This window comes from Pararge aegeria, chromosome Z, assembly GCF_905163445.1.
Source record: "Pararge aegeria chromosome Z, ilParAegt1.1, whole genome shotgun sequence".
NCBI classification, from domain to species: domain Eukaryota; kingdom Metazoa; phylum Arthropoda; class Insecta; order Lepidoptera; family Nymphalidae; genus Pararge; species Pararge aegeria.
The window spans coordinates 15,077,972-15,095,926 of NC_053208.1; the positions used below are offsets into that span (position 1 = coordinate 15,077,972).

The following is a 17,955-nucleotide window of genomic DNA, read 5'->3' on the forward strand; positions in this document are numbered from 1 at the left end:
AATTTAATCATTTGATGGTGTTTATTTTGAATGACTTTGACACAGAATTAATTCATTCAGTGGGTTTTGTATATTTAAGTCTGCCAAATTTTTTGGCTGTATCTAAAAAAGTGAGCGATAAGGATGTTTGTTATATGTCTAATAATCGAATCGGAATTTAGTGGTAGTAGACGATCTGGCGCTGCGGTGAGCGATATAATTTTAAATGGAAGGTCCTGCTTTCGATCTCCAGCAGGGGTACTTTGGGATTTGGCTGCGGCCGTGGCTAGTTAATACCCTACCGACAAATTTGTCGAGTAGAAACCGATCACGGTCAGGGTTTAATATAACTTCTATTCACACTTCCATAAAGTTTAGCCCGATAACATTGCAATAAAATAAATTGCTATGTAATAAAACAAAAAGTAATGTTTTTCGTGACGGCGTGAAAGTACTGGAGCAATGCATTATTGCTCCAGTACTGCATTATTGCTACAGTATGCTCAGTGGAAATTTAGTATTATTAGAAGAGTAAAGGTTCCTACTTTAATGTGTTGAAGTGCATAATACTTTGCAATCGATATGAAGATGGACACTAAACAATGTGCAAGGTTAAGAATCGAATATTTAAAATGAACAAGGTTATATAAATTTGTATTACTATGTCTAAGGCCTTAATACCGTTCAACCTTGTAGCGAGGCGTCCCATCGTTCGTCAAAAGTTACAATAAAATACGTACATATCGAGAGTCCGTATAGTATAGGTAACACGAAGCGGAAATATAGGAAGGCAATATCGTATCAAACGAGCATTCTAGCATGGCAGTATTATTTTAAAATGACAGTTTTAATTCTGAAAGAGCTGCAACAATATGGAAGTAAATTTGCTTTCAGCGATGGTAGTCAGCTCACCTTATTACTTTTATGCTTAGACTAGCTTTTGCCCGCGGCTTCGCTCACGTTCAATTTTTTATACGGCAATTTTTAACTACGAAGGTTTAAAAAAATGTCTCGCTGCTAATGGAAAATAAATGAACGTAAATTACTTGAAAAAAATCAGAAACTTTCATATAAATTCTCATCCCCTATTGCTTATATATTGTATATATATAGATGCCTTTGGAGTTGCAATTTTTTAAACTTGTGAAACACGTATTTCTTTATTTTTAATCGACAACCTAAACTATAAGTTTCATGGAATTTTTTAGCTTTAATACAAAATTTCATCCCCCATTTAACCCTCTTAGGGTTGGAATTTTCAAAAATCCTTTCTTTGCGGATGCCTACATTGTAATAACTATCTGTGTGCAAAATTTCAGCCTGATCCGTCAAGTGGTTAGAGCTGTGCGTTGATAGATCAGTCAGTCAGTGAGTCAGTCAGTCCCCTTTGCCTTTTATATATATAGATTTGTTTTTATGGTATGAAAATAATCATGTCAATATCACAGGAGGCCTGTACCCAGAATTGGGCTTTAATAGGCTTTGGATGATGATGATGTAATTCTCAGCGACTTTATCTATCTCGGTGTCAAAAATATTGATGCGTTGCTCTGGTGCAACATTTACGTAGGAGTTAACAAAAAAAATCACTAATAATAAAAAATTACATAAGATTTTTTTTTACTATATTTCATTATTAATACTATTTATATTTTTCATCTAGATTTTCAAATATATATCATAAGCATAGGTACAACGGAGAGTATAACCTATGATAGGTTATATTCTTCGATGTATCCGCGTCTTGGGTGTTGTTTTGAAAAATATAAATACATTTCAAAATTGGACAAGTACATTTCAAGTATAAAATAATTTACATATTTTTTACGGATGGCTTTCACACTATATCGTCATTCATTTAAGGTATTGCTAATGTCGTTAGTTTAACGCTAATATCACGTAATATTCACATTCAATATTCATTGATTAACTCTCTATGGAGGTATTTTTATCGCTCTTGAGTTGTTATCGTATGCGTAATAAACTTTATTAAGGCTGTCGAAATGCGCGAGGATTTTTTTTTAATGATGAAATAAAATTTGCCATTTACATAATCGTCTTAGAATTTTAGTCGATACAATAAGTATGTAAAATATTTTTTCCTGCGTAACTGATCTATGAACGACAGTGGTATTCTTTTATATGTACCTCCTTCAAATTACCTGATTTCAAATTGGATTTCCTTGAAAACCCGTCATTTTGGCTTCTAGTTAAAAAATAATAAACACGTATTTGCAAAATTGAACTCCAAACAGGTGAAACATTGGATAGAAATTTGTATCGAAGTACTTCGTTTCTCGGATTACATCCACAAAATTGGTATTTTAATTTTTGGTGAAAAGTAACCGAAATACCAATACTCCACGCAGACGAAGTTACGGGCGCCCTCTATTATTGAGATATATTTTGTCTGTGGTTATAGTATGTCGGTAAGTTTTTATTACAATTACTTTTTGCACCATTAACTGTCTACCTATCCAACTAAGCTCGCCACCGTTCAGGTCCTCTAAAAGGTTTTATACAATATGAATATACAGTAGAGTTGTATTGTGTCAGCAAGGTTACCTGGGTTCCCGATCCAGCGTGAAAGCTTTAATAATCGTAATGAAGTCAGGCGGGTTAAATTCACAGATTTACTTATTATCGTCATCATCATCATCACCTCAAACCAATACCCCACTACAGAGCACGAGTCCTCTCAGAATAAGAAGAGTTTAGGCCGTAGTCCACGACGCTGGCCAAGTTCGGATTAGTAGACTTCATACTGCTTTCAGAACTCTCAGACGTGCAAGTTTTGTCACGATGTTTTCCTTCACTGTTAAAACAAATGATATTTAGTTCTATGAATTAAAAAAATGCAAACAACTCTGAAAAGTTAGATGTGCGCGCTATGGATCGAAAATCGACGAAATCGAAGTCCTAACCTAGGCTATCACCGCATAGGTACTTATTTAACAGGAATTAATTTTTATGATGAGAATAATAAGTTTGGCCGCGGCATTGATGTAATGTTACTACTGGGCCTCGGTAAGTTACCAGTCTATAGTGAGTTACTAACGTTCTAATTGAGAGGTAGACATAATCGATTTTCTGTAGGCATATGTGTGAGCTAAGGGATCGGTTGGTATGGAATGACCAGGGTAACATATCAAAAATTTAATTTCCGTTATTTAATTGCGTATATTGACGCTTATTTTTGTCAAAACCGTCAGGAGATTTGTATCAAGTTTAACTATTTATTATAAAAAATGCGAAAATTATTGTTAGTACAATGTCTGTTTAAGTGAAATACAAATTGTTTTAAGTGCAATTTCTCCGAAACTATTTATCAACGCACTTAAAACTCACTGAATAGCACTAAGTCAAATCCTTTTAGCCTTGTGTTTGACTATGGTTCCACTCGACGACAAAGGACACATTTAGCTTAGAGCACACATTCGAATTGTATGACTTATAAATAAAGCTAAAAGCATCATATTGCATAAAATATTATAAAGAATAGTCAGTCCTCGATCTCTGTTTGTTTGAAATCGCAAATATTAACTGAACGAATTTTATTACTGTTTTCTCTAATTTTTGGAGTGGTTGTCTGATAAAAGGTTTATATGAATACTAGCTGTTGCCCGCGACTTCGTCTGCGTTTGTTTTTGTTTTTTGATGTCTATAGTACAAAAATAATTATTTAAATTTGTCGGAGTTATGGTGAAAAATCGTCAAACACTTTCGTCCCCTCTCCCAAAGGAACTGAGCTTAATTTCGGGATAAAAAACATCCTATATTAGTTCTAATACCTTCAGGAATATGTGTACAAAGTATCGTGATGAACGGTTTAGTAATTTTTGCGTGAAAGCGTTACAAACAAACTTACATTAACATCTATAATATTAGTAGGTTTATAGTTTTCATCATACTTATTCATTGGCCCGACCTGCAGTATCCTTATATCCCCCAATTATATCCCCTGACAAGGGATATAATTAACGTGCCCACCTGCTAAAGCACGGGAACATGGAGTAGGAGAAATTTACCCCGTTTTTTATTACGCATATTACCATTTGGATATTATTTTCACTTCTGCGAAAGTGTTCGGAGAGTTGATAAAGCTGTGTTTATCCTTTCCGGGGAGATAATTGTGTGCGGCCCATGCTAGCCGTGCAGAGGATCGAAACTAGGACCTTGTGATCTGCAGTCGTATATGCTCACCACTAGAACATAAAGGTAGTCAGTGGGCTGTATTTTTTAATTAACACGGTTTTATATAATTTGAAGACATACTTCAGTGATTGAACAATAAAAACTGAATAACGTAGTACTTAACAAGCAAGTACATTCACTTTCATTTAAAATTTGGTTAATTATAATTTACTAATTCTCTTATTTTAAGCACTTTATTAACTAAGAATAATTATATTACTTTTTCAACTTTTGTGTCAGTAAAACCGATAGGTATAGACTACCAGATTTGAGAACTATTTCGAAATATACTCTCAGATAACCTACTTTGTGGGTTTTGCAGAAAACATTTAAGTATGTCAAACATACTATCAGGTTTTGTGATTGTTGTACCATTTCAAACAACAATGATGATTTTAAAATTATTGCAAACGAAAAACTGTACTCCTTCGCATTGGTAGCGTGCCAAGATACTAAGTTGGGGTTTACCCTACTTTTAATTTGTTGGAATTTCTAAAAGCTTTTATCGGTTTTGTTTTATTAAACAATGCAATTAAAAATATAGTCAAAAGCCAAGTTCAATTCAAGGTTACGTATATATTTCTTTGTGATGTTCACAGTCATTGTATAGCGGCCTAAAAGGCGTTTGATTATAAAAAGTGAGAGTTCAATTATTTATTACTTAAAAAAGCCGAAGACACTTCTAGTTAATAATATTCTTGTGGAATAATTTGTATAACATGCTGTCTAACACGCGCTGGGCAGCCGTCTATTATAACTGGTAATTACTGTACCCTTGATCTTGATCCAGTTCACCGCCGTATATAATTATGTGGTATGTATCCAGTGGACACGATATGAATATACATTTCAAATATGGGCAATGGTTATCATTTCATTTACTTTTATCTATTAACTTTTCATAAAAAAATAGTTATAGAACTACTTTTTAAATAATTTTTATTTTCGTCAACTTTTATCTAAATTGCCATTCGGTTTTCCATAGCAACTTCTACCTTCCCTCTCATAGTAAAACCCAAACTGCAAAATTAAGTACCCGGTTTGGGAACAAAATAGGTACTTGAAGATTAAATATTATAGATCTAGTTACGTAGCTTCACACAATTATATTAATCTGTTTCAAAAAGTTAACTTTAATATTTAAAGAATTAGTCCTCTGCCTATTCAATGTCACACTGCTGTTTTAGAGCGTAGAACAACGCACGTTAAGCTGTCGGGACCGACAGCTTAACGTGTTCTTCGAGCCACGGGGGGAGACTACGCCAATTTCATGACAACGGGCGATTTCATGAACCTTCATGGTCCGTGGTGTTGACCACTAGACAAAAGAACACATAACAGTTATAGTACAAGTATCATACCTATAATACTTTAACATATTAATAATAATTCTATTCAATAAGACCATTGATGCTCAAAGGATTACGACCCGGAAAATTTTGCGTCGCTGCAGCTGTAGAATTTATAGTTCATTTCCAGCGCTATGGATGATCTTATAATCCGCTTATGTACCATATTTTGTGGCAAACTTCGATTCGGACTATAATTCACAATGCGATAATATTGCAAAGAGTATTTTTAATTAGCCTCACTTACATAATATCGACGATCAACGAGTCACCAGTATTAAACGATTATCAATTATATTTGCCTACCTCGTGCATAAATATTAGTTTTTTAATATCAATGTAGGCACTTATTCGTTGAAGAAACTTTGTTGTAATACATCAAATTTAGAAGGAGCATTGAGTATGGATTTCAAAGAATGGAAGTTTGTGTTAGAGTTTATTGAAGCCATTCAATATATACTTTTCTAGTACGTAATGTGGAATGTGAACACAAAGGAAAAAGGCAGCCGAACAAAACAAAATGAGCAAGAGAACTGATCGCTTTGCAAATATAGAGAAAAATATCCTGGATTCCCAGCAAGCTCTTTGAATTCTTACTGACCACAAAAGAGATCATAATAATAAAGTATTTTTTCTTTTTCTAGTACTATTTTTTTTTCTTAAATAACTATACAACTGTTAATCCTGCCAAAAGCATAGGACCAGTGTGGTGTGTCTATACTCTAAAACCTCTCCCTCCAATGTGACGCTCGTATCCAACTGTGGGATCACTTTGGAACGTTAATAGGTGATGACGGTAACTTTTAAATCCGGATGATGTTTCCGTCGGTGCACTTGTATGCCCAGACAGCTCTATATTAGTATCTGTTTTTAATGAGAGTCAAGTTTAATAATGACTGCAACAAGAAAAAAGGATTGCCTATAACTATTCTAAATATAAAACCGATAATTGAAGTTCTGGTTACTCAATTGTACTGACATAGGACATAGTTATCGAAACGCCATTTATATAACTGAACCCCTTGAAATTAAAATAAAAAAAACAAAAGTGTCAAAGATAATTTGTGTAAGAATCTATATATACGAGTATAAAAGAGAAAGTGTGTGGGTATGTTCCGTATAGGCTCCGAAACGGCTGGACCGATTTTAATGAAACTTTCACGGGAATCTCCGGATTGACCTGGCGAGTAATCCTGTAAAGTTTTGGTGACGATCAGAGCTCTCCTATTTTTGAACTGTCAAATACAGCTTTTATTTACTATGATGATATTCTATTACTGGGTGTACATGGGTGTAGATAATGATCTTCACCCGCTCGAGAAGACAATAGAAGAGAATGAATACGTAGAGAAATAAATGATTTAATATGTTATGAGACTTAAATTAAAAATTTAATGATGTAAGTTTATTGTTTAAATAAAATAACGCAAAATCTAGCCCGGCGAAGCGGGCTGGGTACCTACGCTAGTAGGTTATGAAACAAATAGCGTGCTAGCCTTGTGACCAGTCAACAAAATAGTTAATATGTTTAAATTCGTGCAAGGTTTTTTTTAACGCTACGCTTATTTTGGCCAAAAATAGTTTGAATACAAATCACTGCGAAGTTCAAAAAACTCTAGATCTTGTGTTTTCCTGAAGTAACTGATTTGCGAATGCCCGCGATAGGCTTATTAAAAAAGTTTTTAGTTTTAACTATCTACAAAGCATTACTAATATCAATCATCATAACATTTTCATACAATCTTTCAACCCCCATTTCCCTTTTTAGAGGAGAGGTTCTACTCAAACAATTTTATACAATGTTTCAACATGCATCGATTCCGAAATTAAGTTTGAAATGTTAATGTGACAGCTTTGTCAAAATTAGCTCAGCTATTCAATGATTTGCTCAGGAATTCCAACAGACACACAGACAAACATTTCAAAGCGTTTTTTGGGTTGATGCTGTCTTTGAAACAATCATTATATCAATCATCATAACATTTTCATACAATCTTTCAACCCCCATTTCCCTTTTTAGAGGAGAGGTTCTACTCAAACAATTTTATACAATGTTTCAACATGCATCGATTCCGAAATTAAGTTTGAAATGTTAATGTGACAGCTTTGTCAAAATTAGCTCAGCTATTCAATGATTTGCTCAGGAATTCCAACAGACACACAGACAAACATTTCAAAGCGTTTTTTGGGTTGATGCTGTCTTTGAAACAATCATTAAGACTTTATTTTTTTTTGTGGATTGTAATATAATTACGCCAGCCACGCCACTTCTAATTCACAGTTACAAACTTTGGAGTATCGTCTTTTAACTTTGGTGTATGCAAATAAGCTTTTTGAAGTAACAATGATTTTTATTTTAATAATCTTGGCTCAAACAAATGTGGAGCATTCCAACATATAGGTACTTCTTTGTTAGGCTGAGTATATATATAGAAATTGACAGCCTATATTAATTTTAATTTATGACTTTCATAGCGTCACTTTACTTAAAAAATAAATAAATAAATATACTACGACAATGCACAAATCGCAATCTATTTATAATATATAGATAAACACCCACACACTGGAAACCATTTATATTCATCACACAATCATTTTCCAGTTGTGGGAATCAAAGCCTTAATACTAATGTAATAATGTTTCCCATTGGTCATATTAATTATGCTTATCTCGAATATTGTGGTAATTTTTTAAATCCAGATTCTCAAATAGTGCTCCTTTTGTAACGTTATACTGTGCGGAAAGTGTTCTTTTTTGCACTAGTGCTTTTTAATTTTTCGTTTTTTAATTTACTATTGTTCCAAGCGATACATCCAAACAAAGAGTTACCCTTTTATTTATTTTATAATTACGTCATTTACCATTGTAATGATAAAATACTTTATAAAGTGGTTTTACTGTAGTAGCATAGTGCTTAAAATATACTATTTTTCATACCAGCCGCTGCACTCAGATGAATAAAGTTAAAATAAAAACCCTCGCACAAAAAGTACATACGATTTTCTGCATTGCGTTAGTTTAGTCTACCATATGAGTTTTATAAATAAAATGGCTTGCGTAAAATAATTCTTTTTAACCTCAATTTATTGCAGTATTTTCATAAACTGTATTTCCAGCTTCTAAATGAAATCTACCGGAAAACATGAATGATTTTTACAAAAAATATAACACAACCGCGATGGTCTTGCCTATTATGGTACATATCTAGCCTTTTCCACCGAATTAGCGTAACCGGCCAATCAAACATTTTTCAAAAGAAGGTTTTTTTTAAAATATCTTATTTTGTTGATTTGTCTGTTACGCTAATTCGGCGGCAAGGCTCGATACATTATATTTTTTTTCTTGTAAATAAATAAGGTCCTGTCAACTTGGCAGGATAAATGAAAAATATTTTATAACACAACTCAAAGGCTAAAATATCGACTCACGCTCTGACTGTATATCTGTTGGTCTTCAAAAATCTATAAATGTTTTAACTTTAAGAAAGTGCGAACGTTGTGGGTTGGGTGGGTTGCTTGTTTTAAAGTAGAAGGTATTTTCTATGTATATATTCCTATCTAAGCTGTCCCTTTATAAGATATATATTTATGAAAATATATTGACATTCCGACATAAAAAAATAAAAAAATCTAAATATGAAGCTAAATAGGTATATTAAAAAAATTCAATTCAAATTTGAAATTCATAATTTCTTTATTCATGTAGGCCTATCACAGGCACTTATGAAGCGTTCATACATATTTGTTTACATAATTGTAAGGTGATGGTGATAACTTCGTTCGCCCTTCATGATGTGGGGATTTGGCAAAGTATCCTGGCGGCACCTTATTCAGAGGTAGCCAGAATGCTATTGAAGAGCCCACAACAAACTTAGCCGGGTAAATTTTTTTTTGTTATCACCATCTTCCAGAAAATTTATATTAAGCTATGAAGCTAGAGCAATTCACAACCAAGCTTTGTTATCGTTTAAGTAATCCTTAATATTATAATAGGATTTATCTGTAAGCTTACGTTTTATATAAATTTTGAACTTATTGAGAGAAATCTCAAAGATTTAATTTGGTAATTTGTTATAAAATAATATACAACTGCCCTTGAATGAATTTGCAATTTTGTGTAGCTTAGTAAACTGCACAACGAGTTTATTTTTGCTTCTAATATTTATATTGTTACAGTGCATTTTCTTTTTAAATTTTTAAAACCAAATTATTAAAATACATAAAGAAATTAAATATTCATTTAGATCTTAGTAACGTCTTACTTTCTTAGTACGAGCCATTTACAGTGTTTACTCTTTAACAAGCGGAAGCGGTGTTAGCGCATTGGGTAGGACCTCGACTTTTCTTTTGGGTGGCCGAGTTTGAATCCCAGCACGAAGTTATGTGCGTTTAAGTAATTAAAATATCACTCAATTCAACGGTGAAGGAAAACATCGTGAGGAAACCTGCATGCCTGAGAGTTCCTCATAATGTTTTCAAAGGTGTGTGGAGTCCACTTATCCGCACTGGAGTCAGATGTTTGTAGCACAATAAATAAATAATAAATAAATATACTACGACAATACACACAACGCCATCTAGCCCCAAAGTAAGCGTAGCTTGTGTTATGGGTACTAAGATAGCTGATGAATATTTTTTTTTTTATGAATGAAATACACATAAATACTTATAATATACAGATAAACACCCAGACACTGAAAAACATTCATGTTCATCACACAAACATTTTCCAGTTGTGGGAATCGAACCCACGACCTTGGACTCAGAAAGCAGGGTCGCTGCGCAATGCGCCACTAGGCCGTCATAATTGATGCCGTCTACAATGATGTGATTCGGTCTGAAGAGCGTGAACATCATGCTTAACATCAGGTTGATAGACACAGGGTGGAACGTTACTGGTAAAAAGGTTGTGTGTGTGTTGGTTGTGATAGACCAAAAGGTTGTGTGTGTGTTGGTTGTGATAGACAGAAAGGGTGTGTAATGTAGTCATTCTAATTATCTAATGGGTAAGTTAGAGTTTGCAAAAGGTATATTCAGTAGGAAACAAAGTAAAAACAAAATCGTGGTCGTTATTCATCATAATACAGAATTTTGCTCACGCGGCAATGCGAAGCTTAAAAGGGTTTTCGTGTTGCATATTACACGAGATGAGTACACTTTTAAGCCATTCTGACTAAAAACTATTACCATAATTCTAAGCACATAAATGTGTTACGCCAAGTAAGGTTAGCACTTGAAGCTAATGTATACTCATATTTTGCTTTTTTCAATTCTTCACGTTAATGCAATAAGATTTAACACCATTTTTGAAGTGATAAGTTTATAAAATTTCGCGGAAACGGTTCGTTTTACCAGGATAAAAATTATCCTATATTTTCCAGGATGCAAGCTATTTCCATGCATAGGTAATGAAGGCTCTTTTTTTAAATTCTGATGAAATATTTCCCAGATACTTTTACGGGATCAAAAGTTGCCTATGATTTATAACTGCGTGGCTGAAGCGTGTTATATTTTTTTTAACTACAAATTTTAACTAAGCCCTTTTTTTTTAAATTATTACTTGTATAATCTTTGATGTATCGCATCGCACACCGAGCGTTTTATGGCAGCCAATTATTATTTTTTCCAATATTTGTTAGAGGAATATATTTTTTTAAATCCAATATTAGTTAGCGCTTAGGTACTTTTATCTTACCTGGTGGTAAATGTTTGTGCAGTCTAAGATGGTGGGTGATGGCGAGCTACACTGTTTGGCGGCTATAATAAACCCATTTCTATAATAAGTTTCCGCGCGAAAACGTACCGGACGCTTAATCGCTCGGATGAACGCACGGCTTTGTCGGTGGCATTACAGTCACGCGTGGCCGAAGCCTCTTACCAGACCAGTTCAGATGTAACCCAGAAATAATACATTACTTGCGGTTACAGGCGTTCTTCGTGAGCGTTTATTGCATTTCTTCTTAAGAATACCATTGGAACCGATTGTTTTCCTGCGATAACAGCCTAAGTTACTCTCCGTTATTTCAACTAACTCCATCAAACTTTCTGATTTATAGTATTTGTAAGGATATTAATATCTACTGCAACCTCGAGTTTATCGCGATAGTTATATCAAATTCTGTTAAATTCATTATAAAAAAGCAAAGTAATACATTATTTCTTCCAGAATAATACTGATGTTATATTAGAGATTGCGCCGTCACTTACCATTAGTTGTGATCTAAAAATAGAAGAATCTCGAAAATAGTTTATGTTGGAAAAGAACAACGGCTGAGTTTCTTGCCGGCTTCTTCTCGGTAGAATCTGCCTTCCGAACCGGTAGTAGAGTCACTACACACATACAGACTTGACGTTTCAAAAGTGCTTATATTAGGCCTACTTGAAATAAATGAATTTTGAATTTTGAATTTTTGAATTTTGATCGTCATCTAACCCAAACTTCAAATTAGTAACTGGTAAAGTGCGTGTTAGAATTGGCATGAGATAGGGTTCTGTATTCATGCTTCGAGGAGATATAAGATAATCCTACCAGTGCATATTTCTGTGTTAGTTACACACATATATATCTCTTATACATATCTCACTCTCTCTTTCTTATATATCTCTTATTTTAAGTTTATCAATATGGTTGGTTAGTTATCTAGCGCCTTCATCTCACTACCATGTACACATGTAATGTACGCATCATTAGTGCCATGGTTCCCATGCTAATAAATGCATAGATTAACTAAAAACTTAAATTATTTAATTTTTAATTCCTCTACAAGCCAGTTTTTCTCTGCTATCTCTCCTGCTAAGTGATGATGCAGTTTAAGATGATAACGGGCTAATCTGTTAGGTGTATTGTAGTTTATATATTTTATGCGATATCGTACAGGAACGTTAAATCACTTAGCGGCACGTCTTTGTTGGTAGGGTGGTAACTAGCCACGACTGAACCCTCTCGGAAATAAAGACCAAAAAGTTGTTTTTGAGGTTAAATATATAATACCGTATAAAGTTTTAGTATAAGTATTTCGTTTATTAACTGTTTCAGTTAGATGTAAGTTTTAATGTATACATTTAATAATAGATTTCCTCTGCCTCTAATAAAAAAAAAACTTTAACTATAAAACGATGGAACACTTTGAGAATCATCTTTTTTTGCTTGTTAGTTGCACTTACAAATAGCTGTTATATACGTTTACACGTATGGAAGCACGGACTGAAATAAATAACGAAATTACTTGTAAAAATAAGTTACTCTAATGAGCACGGAACTCTAATTACTAGAGAATAATTTAAGCCACATACAGACCTATTTAAGTTAAGTTATCTTCGCGTGAAAACTGGCAAGAATCACTGGAAAATACAGTTTTGAAATGGCAGCATTACTAATTAAGACTTAATTTCGTACTGTGCTCAAATGAAAATAACTTCTCACACTAGAAAACCGTAATTTTGGCTCTTAGCAAAATGAAAAATAAAAACTTTTTAACTACGAAGAGCTTGTTGGGAAAAATAATTATTCGCAACATGCTACGGATAGAGTTTTGCTCTCAGATGCCGCGCCACCCTGTTCAAAGTGAGTTATGAGTTATATTCGCGAAGTGTTTTGTTGGTCATTCGTTTTAAAGAAATATTTAGTAAATTTCATACAATGGGTTTTAGTTTCATAAATAGTAATATTCTAGCGCCTTTTGTTTCTTCCATATTTGTATTTCTATTTTTCTTTTTTTTCCCTTGCTTCAAAGTAGTGTAAAAATAAAGAGTTAAATAATAATAATAATAAAATTCTGTTTTGTTATAATTTAGGTAGGTATAGACGATGTTGTTAAATTTTACTTTTGACTTTTTATGTTTGATTTTAAATAACCGAGTATGAATGTATACCTCTATCATTAGTTTATGGGCCACAACCTAAACGATCCGTTTTGTTTCGTTTTAGATGTGGGTAGGTTTGTTATGAAAGGTGACGTCACAAAAAAAAGAAAATGGCGGCACATGTGAAAAAAAGTTTGTTCAACATATAAAAAACGCCTATACCTAAGGCATGGCTAAATTTATATAGCTTTAAAAGCTGTGATAATAAGATGACGGTTAGTAAGGTTTATGTGTCTGATTTGTGAGAGTGACATTGGATTGATAGTATAATAAAAATGTCATTTGGTGGACATAAGCGCACAAAATAAACTTTGCTGTAGGTTTAATAAACTTACCATACAATCGCACCTCAAAATATTTCAAACATTTGGTTACAAAGTACGTTTATTACCTGCCACTAATCAGCTTAGAAGGTAAAGGACGTACATTCTCTAAGACCGATAGTAAAGAAGACCATCTTCAAGAAAAAAATATCAATATTTCGTCAATGCTGTTAAGTGGTAAATGTTAGCACTCGAGCGATTTTGAGCCTTAAAGTTTATTGGGCGGCAAAGAGACGTCGCGGGTAGGCGAGCGGTGGGCGCTAAGGCAGCGTATCGAATGAGTCCGGTTTGACCACGGACCTCGTGGAAAAGAAAGGACCGTATACTTGTTAAATAATGACGATAGTTGCACGTTACCAAGTGAAATGCTCGTAGGGATGGAGTGCTCTGACGAGATGAGCATTTTGGTATTTAAGAGCGGGTCGCTGTGGCGAATGTCATCAGTTAACACAAGCTCACACAGCCAGGAGCATCTCCAAAAAGTGTTGTTCCTCTAGCGTGTGTCACTCTTAGCCGAAGCAGCGTAGTCTCCTTAAACCAGAGCCGGTGCCCACCACGCCTAATATGCGCGCATTCGTGGTAAGTCCGCTTGCGTGTTAATCTAATTCTAATAAACATCACAACCTTATTAATTCCAAACATAATATCAATTAATTTTAACGTTGATTAATTGTACAATTTTTATAATTTAAGACTATGTGGCACTTGCGACTTTTATGTAATTACTTTGTATTCTTTACACGCAGAAGTATTTCAGGTGACAAGTGAAAAAGTGAAGTGTTCAGTGACTATGTAGGCTTTAATTATGGACAATGGACTCTGTGCCAAATAGTGCTGAGAAATAAACATGTGTAAAGTGTTATGGATAGTGAAAATCGATATACTTCAATGCATACTTAAATAACTTCCTTAGAGAATTATACATTGCTACTCATAAATTTTTAAATTCAACAGCTAATCGTATGTCCAAAAAGCCTTAATTTACCCATATAATGAAAGATAATCTTGGTGGAACTAATCTTTAAGTAAAATGCTCTAATTTTGAAAAGAGTTACGAAACACTTCAAACCGTTTCGAATTTATAATAGTTTTGAGAGCACTATGGAACCCGTATATATGTAATCAATATTCTTTACAAGTACAATTTTCATTTCACTTACGTTGAACACTTTACAGAATTTAAATTACCTAAAATAAAAGTAACACTTCGATCTGTATTCTATGCACTTAGACCCAAGATTGCCGACCAATATTCGCCGTTGCGTAATATAGAACACCAGCGTAATCACTCTTATGTTTCACACAATCCAAGATCAGATTATGATAAAAAAATAATTACAATTCTGCATGGTAGTAATTAGTAAAGAATTTGTTAAAGATTCCACATCTGGACATTATTTAAAAACACAGCAGTTTATTATAATCGTGATTTTGTAAAAGAACTCAGTCATGAAAATATTATTTGTGCTAATTAGGTACACTTGCTTATTACAATAAATCCCGTGTCATATTGGTTAGCAAAAATAACCCTTATTTTATTTGTTGAAAGGTACTCGCCTGCGTGGCGTTGGTCTATGGCCGTCCTGAACCTCCAGTTGGCTACAGCTACTCAGCTCCATCTAGCAGCTATGGAGCTCCTTCTTTAGGAGGAATATCTGGCGGAGGACATTCATCAGGAGGAATCTCACTAAGCGGTGGTCACTCATCTGGAGGTATCTCCCTGTCTGGAGGAAACCTTGGTGGTGGATTCGGCAGTGGAATCGGCAGTGGACTCAGCAACGGACTCGGCGGTGGATTTGGCGGTGGACTCAGTGGTGGAATTGGTGGCGGATTTGGTGGTGACGCTGGTTTCGGCGGTGGATTCGGAGGCGGTTTCGGTGGAGCTCCCCTAGTACAAAAACACATCTACGTCCACGTTCCTCCACCAGAACCCCAGGAGCAAAGACTGCCCCGTATCACCCCCGTCGCTCCACCCCAGAAGCACTACAAAATCATCTTTATCAAGGCCCCTACCCCACCCACTCCCGTCGCACCAATAATCCCCGTCCAGGCTCAGAACGAAGAGAAGACCCTTGTTTACGTTCTGGTAAAGAGGCCCGATGAACAACCCGACATTGTCATTCCCACGGCAGCTCCCACTCAACCCTCAAAACCGGAAGTTTACTTCATCAAATACCAGACACAGAAAGAAGGCGGTGGTATTGGAGGTGGTTTCATCGGTGGCGGTGCTATTGGCGGCGGTTCTCTTGGCAGTGGCTCTATCAGCGGTGGTTCCATCAGCGGTGGTGGCATTGATGGTGGCCTTATCAGTGGAGGTTCTATTGGCGGTGGTGATCTCGGAGGCATTGGCGGAGGATCAGGAATAGAAGGTGCCCTGCTTAGCGGAAGCGGTGGTCACGGTGGGGCTGAAATCTCTACCGATTTCGGAGCTAGCGGTGGTGATGCAAGTATTTCAGTGGGTGGCGCCACCAGCTCTCAATATGGCCCTCCTGGTCACGTTGCTGGACCTCTTCATTAAGTCAGAACACAGAAAATTAATTAGGTGGTAGGACTTTACAACCAGTTACTATATTTATTGCTGAGCGAAAAACCAATACCCAAAAGTGTTATGGAAAAATTTATTTCGATCGACTTAATTATATAATTAGAAATTTTAAAATCTACCACCCGTTGCCCGCGGTCGGACGCTTTGTACATAGTCACCTCCCATGCGTTCGCCCGCAGGTGAGTAAAAGGGACTTTAAACTACTTAAGTGTTTTAAATCTCATCATTGAATATCATCTTTACTCGTTATTAGTGCACAGTGTTAATGTTGTTCCAATGGAAGTATTTTACTGCGACTGTTATGTTTATGTATTATAAATAGCTTTTATTTTTTGTAATAAAAAAGTATGATGCAATTCTGTCTGTTTCGTAATACCTGATTGGGCATGTGTGGTCCGGTCCAACCGTTGCGTTAACTGAAAGTAGTCGTGAAAGGTTGTCCCGGCATGAGGGCGGTCGGAGGCGAAACGAAAGCCTCCTTTCCCGGCCTCGATTGGCATTAGCTTCGATATAAAATTTAAATTGCGAATATGATAATATCGGAAGCGCTCGTTGCATAACCTATTGGACCAAGATGGATTTGGGAGCGGTGAGAGGTGCGCTTCAAGACTGGCACTACGCGCTGTGTTATTAATCTCCGTTTTAATGAATTATACTAGTGATCTTAGATTTGAGTAATTTCCTATTGTCTTGTTGCACTATAATAGCTATTCAGACCTAATATTTTAGAGAATTGTAGTTGTAACGTTTGGAATTGTACGAAATATTATTTTGTGATTATAATATTTCTTACAATTCCAAACGTTGCAGTGACTTCAATAGTTGCAGTGACAAGTTTTAAAAATGTAGTATATTTAGAAAAGGAGAGGGAGTTAGTGGACAAAATAAGATATTGCTGACTTAATTCTCGCTGCTTTAACATTTTTGGCATTAGTCCAAGTTATTTGAAATTTTAGACTTTACAGATTACTAAAACCTGTCATCTGCCGTGTGGTGAAGGCAGATCAAAATACGATTGTCACCACCCCTCCACTTCCGCCGAATGTAGTATGAGGCAATTTTGGGAACTTAACGGAGAACGGGTGCCAGTATTCTCTGAGCTACTACTCCACCACCACCATCTACTGCGATTACCAACCAATACCACCGCCATCACTTAAATTGTTTTTATTATATTAAGACCCTCGAAGTTAGCCCTCTCCCGCAATCTAACCTTACCTAGTGGTAAGTGAAGTAGTCTACAATGGTAGCGTTAGGCGGGTGCTAGCTTATATTAACCTTTAATTGGTTTGAAGTTAGTCTGAATACACCTGTTCGAAATTTAAAATTATACAGAGTAAGTATAAATAACTTTATGACCCTAGATGGCTACGCTCTGTTACCTAGGATTTGCGAGCTAAATAAGCGATGCGGGGTGGATATAAGCTGGAAAAACGAAGATTCGCTTCCCGAAATTCTGTACTGGATTTTTATCATTTAAAATTAGCAGTTAACTGCAATATAATGGGACTCAAAGTTACGTTAGTATAATATAGAATAGGATGGGAGCATGCTTACTTTACTAAATATAGCACTTTTAAAATCATATACACAATCTGTTTTAGCACAATCATCATCATCACATCAACCCATTACCGGCCCGCTTAAGGGCACGAGTATCCTCCAACAATGAGAAGGGGTTAAGGCCGTGTAGTCCACCA

The 17,955-nt window shown here is 35.2% G+C and overlaps 2 protein-coding genes across 3 annotated transcripts in view; one reads left to right on the forward strand and one right to left on the reverse strand.

The window, feature by feature from the left end:
* Positions 1-17,955, reverse strand: part of LOC120636100 (frequenin-1) — a 219,402-nt gene that overhangs the window by 79,223 nt on the left and 122,224 nt on the right. The window lies entirely within an intron of this gene.
* LOC120636103 (glycine-rich cell wall structural protein-like) lies at positions 14,272-16,228 on the forward strand. The gene is made up of 2 exons (XM_039907399.1): positions 14,272-14,289; positions 15,260-16,228. The coding sequence occupies exons 1-2, from the start codon at positions 14,275-14,277 to the stop codon at positions 16,226-16,228; spliced, it is 984 nt and encodes a 327-aa protein (XP_039763333.1). The 5' UTR covers positions 14,272-14,274.